The sequence below is a fragment of the Musa acuminata genome, chromosome BXJ3-1, assembly GCF_036884655.1.
Source record: "Musa acuminata AAA Group cultivar baxijiao chromosome BXJ3-1, Cavendish_Baxijiao_AAA, whole genome shotgun sequence".
NCBI classification, from domain to species: Eukaryota; Viridiplantae; Streptophyta; class Magnoliopsida; order Zingiberales; family Musaceae; genus Musa; species Musa acuminata.
This window is the reverse complement of record NC_088349.1, coordinates 8,163,092-8,178,665: the sequence shown is the minus strand read 5'-3', so window position 1 is coordinate 8,178,665 and position 15,574 is coordinate 8,163,092. Positions and strand designations below refer to the sequence as shown.

The window sequence follows — 15,574 nt, the reverse complement described above, 5'->3', positions numbered from 1 at the left end:
CCACGGGTGGGAACGGGACGGTGCATTAGCAGGCGATGGGCCCGAAGGGGTTAGGTTGGCCCTTAAAATACCGAATCTTCTCTTCTTTTTCACGCCAGTTTCTTCGTCGGAGGCTCGTGCGTCCTCATCCCTTGTCTAGGCCGAGGCGGGGAACGCGGTTTTACACACTCTCTTGCGCCACGTTGCGCGGATGGTATCATCTCTTTGCGAATACAAGGGCCTACTGTTTCTTATGTGGCCTGCGTGTCGAGGAACGATTGGCGCCCTACGAGGGGGCGGATCCTGTAGTTGAAGCGAGTCGACTGATGTGATCGGGCGGATTCTTTGGTTGAAGCGCGTCAACTAACGTGATTGGGTCCCATCACTTCGGTCAACGGAAGAGTCTAGGCCCCACAGTCCAGGCGACTCTCTCTGGTCATGGACAATGAAACGGTGTTTACCTACTGTCCGATGCTGCGCTTTGTTGAACGTACACGACGAGAGCAGTTCGGACACGTCTATTAAGTCTTTCTCACTCGATGTGTCGCCTCAAAGACCCTTTTGAGGGTCATCATAGATATCTTATTGTCAGATATCTCTGTGCCACTGCACCTTCCGTGCCAGACATTCAATTTCGATATCTTCTCATCACTAACTTCCATGCTTTGCACTTCTTCAACAATATCATGCACGAGAAAAGGACCGGCGCCGGGGATCATGGAGATGTGCATGATGCACAGGAACAGTCTGTCCAATCTCACATGATCCTTGACATCCATCGATCCATCACCCGTACCTCAGTGAGTCTGTGTTTTGAGAAAGTACGAGACGTTAAGATTTCTCCTTTGCAACATAGACGAGAGACATAAAAATAATCCCTATATATAAAGGTTAAACATGCATTAATTGGTAGGAGCCTCATATCTATCTCTCGAATTACAATAATTGTTTATTGAATAAGAAAAAGGAAACAGACCAAACCCACACAATTAATAATCCGACATCCATTAAAAAAAAAACTCAAAACATGAGGCAACTGGCAATAAAAATTACACAAATAAACATCACAAAAAAAATTACATGAATAAATCCCCACATGCACTCGCAACTACATGAGAGATTGAAATTTTCTTTAGTTCCATCTCCTGCAGTACAGCAGACGCCTAACAAATCATGACATTTATTGCAAACATAATGGCTTTTCTGAAACATGGCAATCCAAGGAAGACTCCTAGTCTCCAATGGACATGAATAAATTGAATTGAGCTGGTCAACCAACTATACAGCTTATGCAAGCAATAAAGGAATAAGATTAAGAGGCAATAATAGTTGATGCAGCTACTCAGAAGAGAGAATTGTAGTTGCGGATGGTGGCAGCAATGGACGCTACGCAGATTAATAAAGAGGGGAACAAGGTGATGTTGAGGAGCTTGCTTTCGCCCAAATAGCCAGCAAGCGTAATAGTACCATCGGCAACCACCCGAGCCAAAGTCCCTGCTTCTGTTGATAGCAGCCCACCATTGTAAGTTCCTCGTGCCAAGCGGGATGACATAACTTGAGACAGGAGGGATAGATTGACACCTGCATCAATCCGACTAATCTGCATTAGTCTCCTCGGAGTATATCTCAACCAACCCTACCCCCTTCCCTGAATTATTATTTCAATACCAAAATGATCAATTTTCTGGTCCTTTTAAGCTATAATTGCTCTCGTTGAAGTCCAGTTTATGCTCTCCAAAAACAATAAATGCAATATTTTGAATGTTGTTGCCATATATACAAAAAGCTATTGATTTTTTTCAAAAAAAAACCAGATAAAGTCACCATTCCTCAAAACCTTATATATATATATATATATATATATATATATATATATATAGCAGAAAATCTGATAATTTGTTAATTTGGTAAATATTCTGGATTTCAGTGAGCATAATACTTACCTTCAAGAACTTCGGCAGCCACAAATGTGATCAATGCTGAGCAAACATATTGCGGCACCGTGTATGAGCTTGTGAATTGGAAGCTTAGTACAATTCCTAATAACACCAAAATTTCAGATACTAACAAAAGTTGCCTGCACAAAGAAAGAAACAAAAAACAAAGGTAGGTTAACATGAGGAGAATACCAAAAAGGTGCACCTTGAATTGGAACCACAAAGTCATGCAACGTTGGATGAAATCTGACTGAAGATTTTGAAAGAAGATTAAGCTACTTCTAAATATGGCAAAATACTTCTTTGTCCATGAAACAGAAATATGCTCATCTGCCAAATGAAGTACATAACTGGAAGAACTGTGGTGCACTGGACTTAGAACTGTAGTAATCTATGAGCTGGCAAAACACAAAGCATACCTGTCTTCAAACATGTTACTTATGTACGTTCCAATAACGGCATTAACTGGAAGAACTGTAAGCCCCAGGATTGCAAGAAATATTGCTACAGAACTTGTGGACCATCCAAAGTAGTAACTGGTAATGACACTTGATTCAGAGAGTAATATCTCCATCGCATATTTGAGCATGAAATATATCAACAACTGGACCTATAAAAAGGTGACAAGTTGGTTCATAAACTGTACATAATTGGTAATTGCAACCAGTTATGAAGAGCAACAACATGAGTGGATCGAATAACTCTATAGAATCAACCTAACAAAATCCAAGATACGATACTTTATCGGGATATGATATACTCAACCTTCAAGAAAGAATTTTCAAATAAAATCATTCATCCAAAATTACAGTAGACAACAAAGAGCAACAATTCCACTTTTCCCCTGTAGGAAAAGAGACTTTGTGCTTCCATCACAGAGATTTTAACTATTTATAAGTGCTACCCAACTCATAGTTGTTAAATACAAAACAAGTGCTTCAAAGTTAATATTTATCAAAATCTAGTTCCCGTGAATGGTTAATCTTTCAAAATTTTGTTAAATATCAGTTGAGAGGGTGAAATTTAACAAAGATAGAAGTTTGTCCAATTCCTTCCTGATTTGGTTCAAAAACACTAAATCCCATAGTGGAAAGTAGGGTGTTGAGATATGAACTCTATGATTGTGGTTTAGAATTCCCTACCCCTCCATTATCACAACAAATACGTGAAGATGAAACAATAATTTAGTTAACAAATGTCATTCTATGTGATCTCGAGTATCATATCTCATCATCAATCGTTTCATTTTTTGTTCTTAGAGATTATTGAAACACGAAGTAAATTGAGACTCCTTTAGTACGCACTGTACCATCTAAACGTTTCAATCTCAGTATATTCACTGCCACTATGATTAAAACATATGTAAGTTCTAACTATTCATTCGTGATATCATTAACCTACACCTCATTGATCATGGCAGCTTGTTATTGGGTACCTCAGGGAACTATACCCTCCCTACCATGTGTTGACATCCAATGATCTTAAATGTACCACAAATACACATATTCATGGTACATAATATGATATCAAAATAGTACAACTACAATATCACAGTGTTAGCCCAACGTTTCAAGTAATTGGATAATATAACTATTATCCCATAACGCTTATCATTCCATGAAAGAAGAAACTTGAGACTAATCACCGATACACCTCATACTGAACCAAGCCAACTGAACTAGTTCCTCTTAAATTCTTAATTCAGTTCACACCTGGTCTCTTAGTGGTTCCAAACTGATCATTGGCCAAACATGCCAAAGCTAGCCAACTGAGACAAACCACCTACTACTAACATATGTGTTGGTCCCCGTATTTACAGTTCATGATTGTAGTCTCTAGTCACTGATTGCCAACACAGAAGAGCAGCCAGCTTCACTAAAAGGTTTTGGATTTTAATCCTTTGTTTCAGGATTATATTTTTTAGATTCTATTTTTTATGCCAACGAGTGAGCATTGACAATGTGAATCTATCCATATGCATGCTTATTGTCTAGTATACCGAAGCTATAGTATTTATATATTCTCTCTGTATGATATCCGACAAGGAATAAAAGCAGTGTGAATTAGTATAAACAAATTCTAGAAATCTTTTGCCACTGATGCTACTAAGAAATTCCTAACCTTTACTGATGGAGTAAGTAATCTATAGGCTGAAGCAACTGAAGTTGCAGGTCTGTGAGAATCTTCTGAAGCATCTTCACTGTCGTTACACTCATCATCACCATCTTCATTTTGCTTCTGCTCTGAACTTGGCAGCAAATGTTGCATAAGACCACTTTCTAATGATTCATTTTCATCATGTCCTGTTCTTGAGCAAAAATGTGATGAGCAATTATTACAACTTAAACATTTTTCAACAAGGGAATTGCTTGATTGCTTACTTCTTTTCAATAGATCAGCAAAATGATGAAAGTAAAAAAAGGAAAAGATAGTTATCAAAGGATGCTACAAACTTCAATTCTCTGCTAAGCGTATAACTTTGCAATCTTAGTTTGATACAATAATATCTATTTCAAAGTCAAACTATATCGAGAATAAATTAATTAGTGGGCAACGTTACATAAATGATGATATCCTCAATGACAACCACCAAGATTAGACATGACATGTTTCTAAATACACTCTGCAGATACAGACATACAAAGGCAAATAGTCTGCTCATGGCAAATTTGGTTGGTATATCTTTCACTTGACATGCGACTGTCAGTCGTACAGTGCTCCTTAATTTTTATTTCACTTTCTGTGGTCGCTATTTTGTCTCACAAATCTAGTGCAATATGAAACCTGAAAAGCATGTTCAGTACGTTGAATATAGCTACGAGTTATCAAATTAAAAGTTCAGCAGGCCGATATTAATTTAACTAGCTTTGGACAGGTCAAAATATTAGTAAAGCAATGAGGGAACAGAACTACAATAGCCCATCGAAGAATACAAGGAACTAAACATAAGTTTTAAGTCCATGCAGCCAAGAAACAGTCTTCTAGATTTTAAAAGAGATCAGACCAACAAACTTCAAGTAATTACAGGAAAAAATTAAAGAGAGTTCTTACCTTTCCACCTATAAACCCAAAAAAGCAAACGTGCTATGGCTTCTTTTTTTATGTTGACAATCACATAAGACACGCTAAGTTAACATGTACTAGCAGTCATGAACAAAGTACAGATGGATACTTAGACTTAAATGGTACATTTTTCAGGATGTACTTATTTGGCAATAAGATCACACATCCATATGCATCATACGTGTGCACATCTCAAGATGACTTTTAAGCATAACGTACCAGCATCCACATCTGGAGAGGAATGTTTCACTTCAGTGTCACGAATTGGCTCTTTGAATGAAATCCACAACCAAATTAAGTATGCTAACCAAGCAAATGCCATAACCCAACCAGGTAAAGTATCTTGATTAATTGTTAGGGCATATATCTTGAAATTAGTTTGAAGCAAGCCAGCAAGCGCAGGACCACAAGCCATCCCAAGAGCACTGGCACTGACAAAACCAGCAGAAGCTTGCATACGAATTTTAAGAGGAACACAATCACTGATGTAACGACGATTAACAGCTCTCGCAGAACCCAGCCTGCATTTGAGTACATTCATCATGGAAGAATAATACATGGAGATCATGTTCTGAATAGGTAATATAAAAATACTCAAATCTTATTCAAGGCTACTGTATGACAATTTAACTTCAATGCAAACAATGATAATGCTTTGGCAAGAAGAAAGGTTTACTGCCACCCATGCCTGTGACCATGCAAAGATCATCATACAAACCATTTCCTATCGCAGAAGGATTTTGCAATAAAGAAAAGCCCCAAGTTGAAAACGTCAATTCATGAAATAATTGATCAGCTGGCATACCAATCAAACCTAAAGAAACTTGGTGGTGCATTACAGACTTAACCAAACTTAAGCAAGGGACAAGTCTGGCACCAGAAACATAATGCTAGAATGCAACCAAGGTAAATCATCTTAAAAAGGTTCACTTAATTAAACTGAAGGGAGTCTGAACAATGAGATACCAATAGTAGGCTATCTAGGACACTGATGTAAATAAAGGCGATAACATCCTGAAGTTAAATGGTGTTCTCACAGAGGCTGGATTTCCCAAGAATCATCTTGTTTTCATGCCTAAAAATTGGAAACATTTGCAGCTAAAAGCTGCTTGATCATGCCAGGTTAATAGTTGTTCCATTCAGAAAGGGCAATTAGATTACACTGAGAAGCTAAAGATTGTGCATCTGTGGTGGTGTTTGTTCTAACACTTTGGGAAAATGTTATAGAGAGAGCAATGCACAAAGACGTAAAGAAGCATCTTTTTGAGACTCGTAGATGCAAGTGCAAGCAGAACAACTCATAAACTGAATATCTCTCAAGGTATGAGAAAATTCACAAAGATATCTACAAACATCACTTGGAATTCCAGAGTGTAGATCAGACATATGTTGTTCACATAGATGTATGAATGTCTTTATGGATTTAATATACATATCATCCGCAACCATACAGTACTAGGAAAACTCAGTTACCTATCTCATTGCAATCCCTCATGTCAAGTTGTAAACATCTCAAGTTACTTTGCAAAATTAAGAAATTATTAGTAAATTAAAGCAAGGAAGCAACAAAGTCTTGGAACACATACAAAATACAGAAGTTGTAAAATCAATAGCAATAGTAACATTTTGTGCAAGAGGTGCAAGTGAGCTGTTATAGGCAGACATATTTAAAAATGGTATGAGTGTGGACAGTTGAGTCTGGCCTACAGAGAAGGTCATAACACAAAAAGGAAAAACGAAAAAAAATGCCCCCAGCAAGTTGACCAAAAAAACAATTTCAGTCACTTGATTGTACAAAATACCAACAACAACACTGCATGTTTAATTGAAGGAATTAGAAACAAAAATATTTTATGATTGGCAGCAAATAATGTTAATAAGCAAAAGAAAAAGGCAAATGCTTATCATGGTATATGTATAGAATTTCATATAACGTGTAGAATTTCATATATAGGTTTCAACAACTGTATTAACTTTACCACTAATTGTCTACCTTCAAGGCCCAAGATATGATAGAACAAAAGATTCAACAAATATAACACTTAACAGTCATCAATTGAATCTCACATAGTTCTGGACTAAATTACAGGAAACTAGAAACTAGAATGTGGTAACGAATCCATCGAATAATCATCACAGCAAAATAAGCTAAAAAGTTTAGCTTACCCACATAAGAGACGACCAATGAGAAGGATTGGCAGGGAGTCAAGATCATAAGCCAATGCATATAGAGTATTGCCCAAGAAGAGCACGATGCTGCTAAATACAAGAGGTTTGAAGTATGACCTATTGGACCATGCACTAAAATAAACAGAAGAGAAAACCTGTGCAACAGCCATAGACCCAATAATAATTCCACATACTGTTGCAGCGGCTCCAAGGCTCATTGAGTAGTCATCAGCAGTTGGTACAATAATATAAGTGTTGACCATATAAAGGAAGGTATTAGCCAAGTTCAATAGAAGAGACATAAAATGATATCTTTTGTCATCAACTTGATCCTCCTCTGCACTGGGTACATCTTCGTGGACAATAAGTGCATGTTGTCCCAAATATTGAAGGAAATTTGTTGAACGAGTTAGCTTGTCTACTGATGCATGTATTAGATAAATGACCGGGTCTTGCACCTGATGCAAAAAAAATCAAAAATAAAATTATAAGGACCTAGATATTTTGAACTACTTTTCATGCAGAGAAAACAATGCAGTGATTTGGTTTTTCTTAGGATCATATGTCTATCTACACTAGTTAGTCTTAAGGTCACTAGGATGTGTCTTAGTTATATAAATAACCTAGAAATTTAACAATTTAAGTCAGAGAAAAGATGCAGGAATAATCAGCTAGAGAATTAGCAAACGAAAGTTCAAAAAATAATATCCACAAAGCAACTAACAGATTCATTAGATAAAATGATAAATATGAAGTTAATAAGGGATAACTTAAGGAGGGAAAAAGCAGATAAATAAAGGAAAAAATAATTAAACCAGAAAATAGATATACTAAAAGAAGAACAAGTATGTACCAGCAGGCCTTGGATTCATGACATCTCAACTCATTACACTAGTCATCAACAACTCATTGCACTAGCCGTCAACTTTCTCTCTTGATCTATGACAATAAATGCTTTGGGTGACTGATTCATGTTTTACTTACTGACCTGCATTTACCAGTCCAACCAAGCACCAGTAACAGATTTTTCCTGTTTTGCTATTTCTTTTCCAGTCACGCGCAATTGTATTGGTTATTATGCTGACACTCTTGGTATGTTTAATCCATATGTCATCAAATCAGTGTGTGCCAGCACATTCCTTTTGTAATATTTGCTTCAATAAGAATATTTAAAATTTCCATCTCAACATGCTGAGACCAAAGAGATCAAAGCATATTATTGTTGTTATTAACTGAGAGATGGTTCACAAAGACAGAAAATGTGTCAATCTCTTCACTTTATTTAAACTCTTCTTGTCTTTGCTTTTCTTAAACTGTTTCATTATATTCTTTAATAAGTCTGTCATTTGCTGAGTTCTAAACAAACAGCGACTCAGATTCACCTCTTGCATATTATTTTGATTGATTCATATAGCTTAAATTCTGTGATTACTGTATCCTAAGTTATCTTATATTTGGACTACAATATGGTTATCTACAATTTTATCCATTTTTAGTTACACCAAGAAGCCAAAATTCAAGTTTGTTAACCTTAGTGTATGAATAACATATCATCTTTGTCCAACTGCATAACAAACCGAATTCTCTCTTTTATTAAACCTAATATTCTTGTTCTACAATTATCTATCACAATGACTTGGTCATCCATCTAAATAAATTAATGAAGATATACTGAACATCGATCATACCGTTAACGCTGTTGAAGGCTGATCATAAATGGATAAATAGCTTCCTTGACGTTCTTGAAGATCTGCAAGATTCCGAGACAAGGCTCCTACAACAGCTGCTACTCCCTGGTTATTCAAACTTGATGTAAGACAGCTTTTAATAGTAATGGATACTGCATGAACTAAATGAAAGAATAACAAGGATAAAAAGGATAAGTTATCTTGAGGAATACTAATACACTGTACTAAGATCAGGGTGGATAGATTACCACATGCTTGAAGACTTGCTGCAGCTGAGAATATGGATGATTTGATCTAGTACTTAAATAGTAGTCCGTAAACTTGTAACCAAAGCGTTTATCAAATTTCTTCAATATTTTACGAATACCAGTAGCATTTAAATCTACAAATCTGAGAAGCTTTAGAAGATCCTGTCCAACTGCTGAGTATGCTTCTCGTAGTTCAGATAACTTAGATATATCTGGCTGCTCAAGAAGTATCGTGCGCTGGTCTCCCAACTCTTGAATCCTATGTGCAATGATCCCTTGTTGCTCCAGAAAAAAGAGAACAGTCTTTTCAATCTGCACATAATAGTGAAGAAAACCTAATAAGAATCCAAGTTCACAAGGAGAAAAAATGCATTCAAGAAGTTCCTACCAAATGTGCATTTTTAGATCCGAGAATAATAAATGACAATAGGAGACATTTTGGTTAATGTAATAATTTGGAACTAAAGAACTCAAGTACAAACCCAATCATAATTGCATTATAAAGAAGAAAACTAGTAAAATTGTGTTACTTTACATAGTAATAAAACAAGTGATAATATTAAGAAAACTGTTTAAAATTTAAAATAATGGTTGGACCATTACATTCTGACCAATGTTTACCAGTCCAACCAAGCAGTAACAATAGAACCAGAAGCTTAGTACCACTGAGTTTTTCTCCTTTTCTAGTAATATTGGGAAGTACAATTTGGCATACTGCTCAATATCTTGGCACAGTGCGAGCCGACCCATTGCATTTATCAGCATAAGACTGATATAAAACCTTTATGAACAAAATTTTCTTATAATATACAATTGGTCTGTCATTAAGTTCCAATTTCCGATCCTAGTGTTAGACCGTAGAAACATAGAAAAGCTTTTTAAGGTTCAACGTTCATATATAAAAATAAGAAATCAGAATCCTCGCGTCATAAGATACCATAATTGACAGAACAAATGAGACTTCTAAAGCATGAAAGAACCATATTATTAGCAAAAGGTAATTCTCCTAACAGTTCCACTATGGAACTTGTGTGTTTGTAGAACCTTAACCCTTTCCAGTCATTTAGCTACAATAAGGTATCATCACAAGATTATTCAAGAGCCACAAATTCTATATATTACGATACCCGATAATCCTGATCGCTTCTCTGGTATTCATCAGCACCATCAACCTCAGTAAACTCATTTCACGTTGGTGCATTTAGATATCATCTATGTGAGAAGTAAAGGCCTAGTTGATGATTTACCCCTGTTTTATCATGCACCCACACATAAATTCAAGTGCAATCCATGCCATTGTGTCAACCAAAATGTATCGTACAATTACAGTGGCAACATGGTGTTTTGTGTTGAGCCAAGCATGTGCCAACATGTGTCAGGTTTGTACCATGTTCAAAAGTTCAACTTTTCTTTTTTCAGAACTTCCAAGCAAGTTCTCTTCAGTGCAGGGTTCATTGAAGTAGAGAATGTCAATTAGATGAGCACTCACTAAGAAGAGAACCCAAATATCTTTCCTGAAAGTCATTAGCTAGCAAAAGAACAGAAAGTTTGGGAAGCATGAATAACTAGTTTTATTCTACACTCCAATCATATTTCATTAGGGGAGCATGAACAACTAGTTAGGTTCTACACTTTCATCATATGTTTGCAACAGAATAGTTCCCCCTTCAGTATCTAAATTGATCAGAACTTCAAAACATTGATGACTAAAGGGGCGTGGAAATTATATTGTGAATATCTTCGAGAACTATAAACATAGTTGAACAGATACAGCACAAACCTATTCTTGTGTGTACTCAGAGAAGCAGTCACTTGTGGCCATATAACATGAAAACAGACATAAATATCACGAGAAATCACGCTTCCAATTAACAGAGGAATGCAACACCCAGGTCTTGCTAAATGGCCTCAACAATGTGTGTAGTGCAAGGTATGATTACTTTCACTGGTTATGCATTTTAACTGAAGTGACAGCCCATGAGTTGTGTTTGTCCAAAAGTGTCAAACTCCTATTGTTATTATTACTTCTTGAATGTTGGTAACAACTAAAGTTCAGTCCTGGAAACTCAAGCAAAGCATTAAAGAGGTCTCGGTGCAGTGACTTGGTTTTGCCAGATTAATCCAACATAAATTACTTGAACTTGACCTAATACAACACAAATGATAAGAACCTTAAATAGGCAGCCTAACAAATTCTCTGAACAACCATCGTTGACATCTTTAAAAAAAAAACTAACTTCTGACGAAAACAAATGTCTGATTTTAACTAAAGCATTCTCGATTTGAATTCCATAACTCATTTAACTAACTGGAACCAGGATAAAGGTGACCTCCAGGCAAACAAACAATGTCTGATGAACAAGAGTTGTGGAACTTTAACGTCCAAACCAAAATGTAGCTTAAATTGGAGATTCCAGATAAAAGATGCACCAAGCACAAGATACAGATGTAAAGTAATTTTAAACAAAATAAGACAGTCTGATAGAATCTATACATACTTGGTCATCTAGCATTCTTGAAAATTCTTTTAGAACACGGCGACGATCTTGTCCTCCTTCTTGGATTTGTTCAGCAAATTGCTTAACCTTCTTCTTCATCAACTTGTAGTTGATATAATATCTAGAAACAATAGGAATAAATGGTTCATATAAAACTTATATGTATAAAATGGCAAGTGGTTAATGTGAACTTACAAGCATAGAAAACAAAACATAGCATAAGGAAACAATGATATCACAAGTTGCTCAAATAAGACTACAAAAGCATGAACAAGAAAGATTCCACTAAACTTAAGTTATTAAGTAAAAATAATTAGGACCACAAATATGTGACATCGAATTCAGCATGATTCTTTGCTCATTCATACCATGCGACAGGTCCAATCCTGCAAGAAAAATTCAAGTGCTTTTCCTGATAATAAAAACCAACCAATAAAAGTTAGATGCCAAGAGAAGTGAAACATGAAACATGAAATCTCCCACTGAAGTGAAATCATGTAAAGAACTCTCAGAATAAGAATGCACCATGAAGAAGTTCCAAGATGCCAGATAATATTAGCGCTATCATTTTCATAACACTGGTACTAGTGCAGGTATTTAGTATGTGATACACAAAATGTTTAGTAGTCTGCTATTTTGTTATCCCTTGTCTGCATATGTTCAGCCCTACAACCCAATGAATCATGGAATAGCCAAGAGCTATTTTTAATTGATAGCATCAATTTTCTCTATTGGTATGGTACTATTTTGCTTCCAACCAGGCTACCACAAGTAAGGAATTTACTTTACAACCTTAGCAATATGTAAGATGCATCCCTAGTTTGTGAGGTAGAGAAAGGAAGTTACAAGTGAAAAAAATGAGAACTGACATAAAAACATACACAAGTTCTACAATATCAATTAGATTATTTTTTCTCCAATTACCTCCTAGTTGACCTAAGTGACACTGACTCAAATCATCTAGAAGATACTAAACTAGAGAGTTATCTCATAATCAAACATGAAAAATACAATTATAACAGAAATTGCAAAAATAGCATGTATCAGTTGGAAAGACAAATATTTTGATGATGTACCATCCAGTATGGGTGGTACGCATCAGTCCGATAGGGGACTGGTATGGTGGTACATATCAATTTGTTGGTATGTCCCGTCATACAATATATCGGTATGTCTGTACGTGCCATGCCGATGGCTGGTCGGTATACCAGTATGAACTGGTAAGACGAATCATGTGATCATCCATAACTTTATTGAGAAACATGTAAACTAAAGCGGATCAAGACCCCAAGCAAAAACTCAGTTCCGGCTTTTTACAACGAAGGAGAAAGCATTCAAGTGAATCCAAAGCCAACGTGCAAATTTCAAGGACCAAGAAGGAGTTTTCATGAACTATGGATATAAAAGAATCATGGTAGCTTTCAAGCTAAACAAAGACCAAAAGGGTTTAAACTCAAGAAACCATTAAATGGAGATCATACATGCAAAATTTCATGATCACAGTGAGCATAATCAATGACATGGGCTAAAGAATACGACACACCATACTAAAATTATGACAACAGATGAAAGGGTTTGGGGCTCTCCACCATTTTTAAGGCCACAATCAAGGATAACAAAATAGAATAAGCCATAAGGTCCAATTCATTGTATTTGTGTACTTATGTTCTGCACTTCTCATGGAATAATTATTTTGTTATACGTGCAAATTTAAGTGATGCATACCACCAACTGTTTACATTCAAATGACATCTAACAAACTAGCAACCCTCGAGTCCAATAGACCTAAACTGATAGTTTGCTGTCACAAGTACAGAACAAATGTTGAGGTCATGAGAGGCCACAGTCAAAAAGTAAAAAAAAACCTAGAGCGAAAAAACATTTGACATGACAGACATATGCTCCTTACTTGGTGTCCTAAATATAAGAATAGTGGAAGTAAACAAAAGCAAGCATGAACCTAAGAAGAGAAAATAATAATATCGGCCTTAATTTGCTTATTTCTCTCTTTCTGTTTTTCGTTTTGACAGGATATCATCCATATTCAAACAATGTATCAGTATTACTCCTGAAAGAAACACTGCACCTAAAGATAAAATCTTTAAAAAAGAAAGCATACCGTTCCCATTCTTGAACTCGATTAGCTGTCAATTTCTTCCCAAAATTAACCATTTTGACAGAGAGCAAATGAAATCACCCTGCAAGAGTCTGTTATACAAGATAAAAAGGAATTGGTCAAAAATGAACTATTTTGACCACAAAAAGTTAACTAAATAAAGCATAAGTTCACAGGCCATTAGATTACACTATTAATGTATGACAAAATTCCTTCTATTTAAACTTTAGGTAGCAAAGCCCATCTTGGTGGAAAAAGACACAATCGTAATAATGACAGCAAACTATTATTTTATGTTCAGAATACAGATTTAGTCAAAATTGGGCTCTCTCTCTCTCTCTCTCTCTCTCTCTCTCTCTCTCTCTCTCTTTCTAGCTGAAGCACATTGAAAGAATACCATGCTGCAGTATGCTATCATAACCTGGCTGGAAAGAGGGACGGGAAGGGGAAAGAAAAGCCAAAAAAATTGTAGTATGTGATTCTCTAACAAACACTTCACAAACTATTGTGGGATGGTGCCCCTTTTCATCTCACTTTAGTTTCTCTAAAAGGAACCCCCATCCCCTTCCCTGATAGCAGAATAAGTTGCAGATGTGGAAGGTTTTCCTTCCAGAAACGAGTATACAGTTTCACACTCCACTACCAATAGTCTTCTACAAGCCTCACAGTATCTTTTAGCCAACAAATTCACAGTCAACAGAGGTCATCACATGCCTTTCTATAAAAAACAACCATTTTGGGTTTGTCCCACTTTTCTTTCTAAGCAATAGAAGATTTCGCCGTCAAACAAGTCAAATACAAAAAAGCAGAACCACTAGCGTCGGTCTTCAAACTCAATAGCTGGGCTTCTTGATCCTCAGGGGAGCCTTCTACTCCGCACGACGTCTCTGCCTCAAAAACTATACGTTCTCTTTTTACTCATCAGCATGAGATACGAAGTCCTTAAGAGTATGCATCATCAAATCCCTTCTCCCACCAGGGAAAACCAATCAATTCCTCATCACTCCTTTTTACCTCCCAACAATGAGTCCAAGCACTTCTCCCACCGGTAACAATCAAATCTCCGTACGACAAGACGCCATAATGTCCGATCTAAATCAAATCTTGATGTCATTTCTAAAACGGTTACCGGTGCAACCATCTTACCTCGGAACGAAACCACATCAAGAGTCCTCTAACCTACAGAGACCAACAGCGCACACAGAACGATAGTAAAACAACAAGGCTCTTCCCTACGCACTCGCAGATCAGAAGACGCCTACTCTGATTCGACTCGAATGACTCCGTGACCCGAGGAGGAGATTCTCGAAAACTCGAAAGAAAGCCCAAATTAAATAAGGCAACAAAACGAAACCCCTCTTTCCGGCCACAGCGAACGACGAAACAAAAACGCCAACAACAGCACGCCGATTCCAAATACGTGCCACATACATAACAAGAAAAGCAAAGGCAGCACGAGAACCAAGATTACGAGGCAAGCTACTGAGAAAAGAGGACGACCCACAGATTGCCCCAACCGAAAGCGCGAACCGAGGCTCCGAGTACTGGATTCGTCGGATCTTCTCCTCCAGAAGGCGCGACGCAGCGGAAGATGATGAGGAGGCGAGCTCTTTCTGGTCTACAAAGGCGGTGGGTAGGTTATATACACAAGCATATTATATATATATATATATATATATATATATATATATATATATATATATATATATATATATATATATTTATATTTATATTTATATTTATATTTATATTCATATATAAATATATATATATATATTTATATATATATATATAATATAATATGATTAGATGTATAATAGAAATGAAATATAAGCACAACAAAATTGACTCGGATGGGGTTGATGTGTGTTGTTAT

At 36.4% G+C, this 15,574-nt stretch overlaps 1 protein-coding gene across 3 annotated transcripts; it reads right to left on the bottom strand.

Moving 5' to 3' along the window:
* Window positions 1-988: 988 nt before the first annotated feature.
* LOC135629434 (SPX domain-containing membrane protein OsI_21475-like) lies at window positions 989-15,336 on the bottom strand. 3 transcript variants are annotated; one of them, XM_065136775.1, is made up of 11 exons: window positions 15,203-15,336; window positions 13,702-13,790; window positions 11,583-11,703; window positions 9,085-9,396; window positions 8,837-8,941; window positions 7,146-7,606; window positions 5,199-5,500; window positions 4,038-4,219; window positions 2,336-2,526; window positions 1,923-2,056; window positions 989-1,560 (listed from the first exon to the last, which is right to left on the bottom strand). In XM_065136775.1, the coding sequence occupies exons 2-11, from the start codon at window positions 13,752-13,754 to the stop codon at window positions 1,322-1,324; spliced, it is 2,100 nt and encodes a 699-aa protein (XP_064992847.1). In that variant the 5' UTR covers window positions 13,755-13,790; window positions 15,203-15,336; the 3' UTR covers window positions 989-1,321. The 3 variants fall into 3 exon arrangements, with proteins under 3 accessions (XP_064992847.1, XP_064992848.1, XP_064992849.1); XM_065136776.1 differs by having other exon boundaries at window positions 15,199-15,327; XM_065136777.1 differs by lacking the exon at window positions 15,203-15,336 and adding an exon at window positions 14,939-14,960.
* Between the last annotated feature and the right edge of the window lie 238 nt (window positions 15,337-15,574).

Excerpts from the sequence above, each read along its gene's own strand:
- LOC135629434 (XM_065136775.1), bottom strand. The coding sequence starts at position 13,754 with ATGGTTAATTTTGGGAAGAAATTGACAGCTAATCGAGTTCAAGAATGG. Across the intron at positions 8,942-9,084 it reads AGCAAGTCTTCAAGCATGTG|GGAGTAGCAGCTGTTGTAGG; the intron begins GTAATCTATCCA and ends TTGAATAACCAG. Across the intron at positions 5,501-7,145 it reads ATTGGTCGTCTCTTATGTGG|GCTGGGTTCTGCGAGAGCTG; the intron begins GTAAGCTAAACT and ends ACTCAAATGCAG.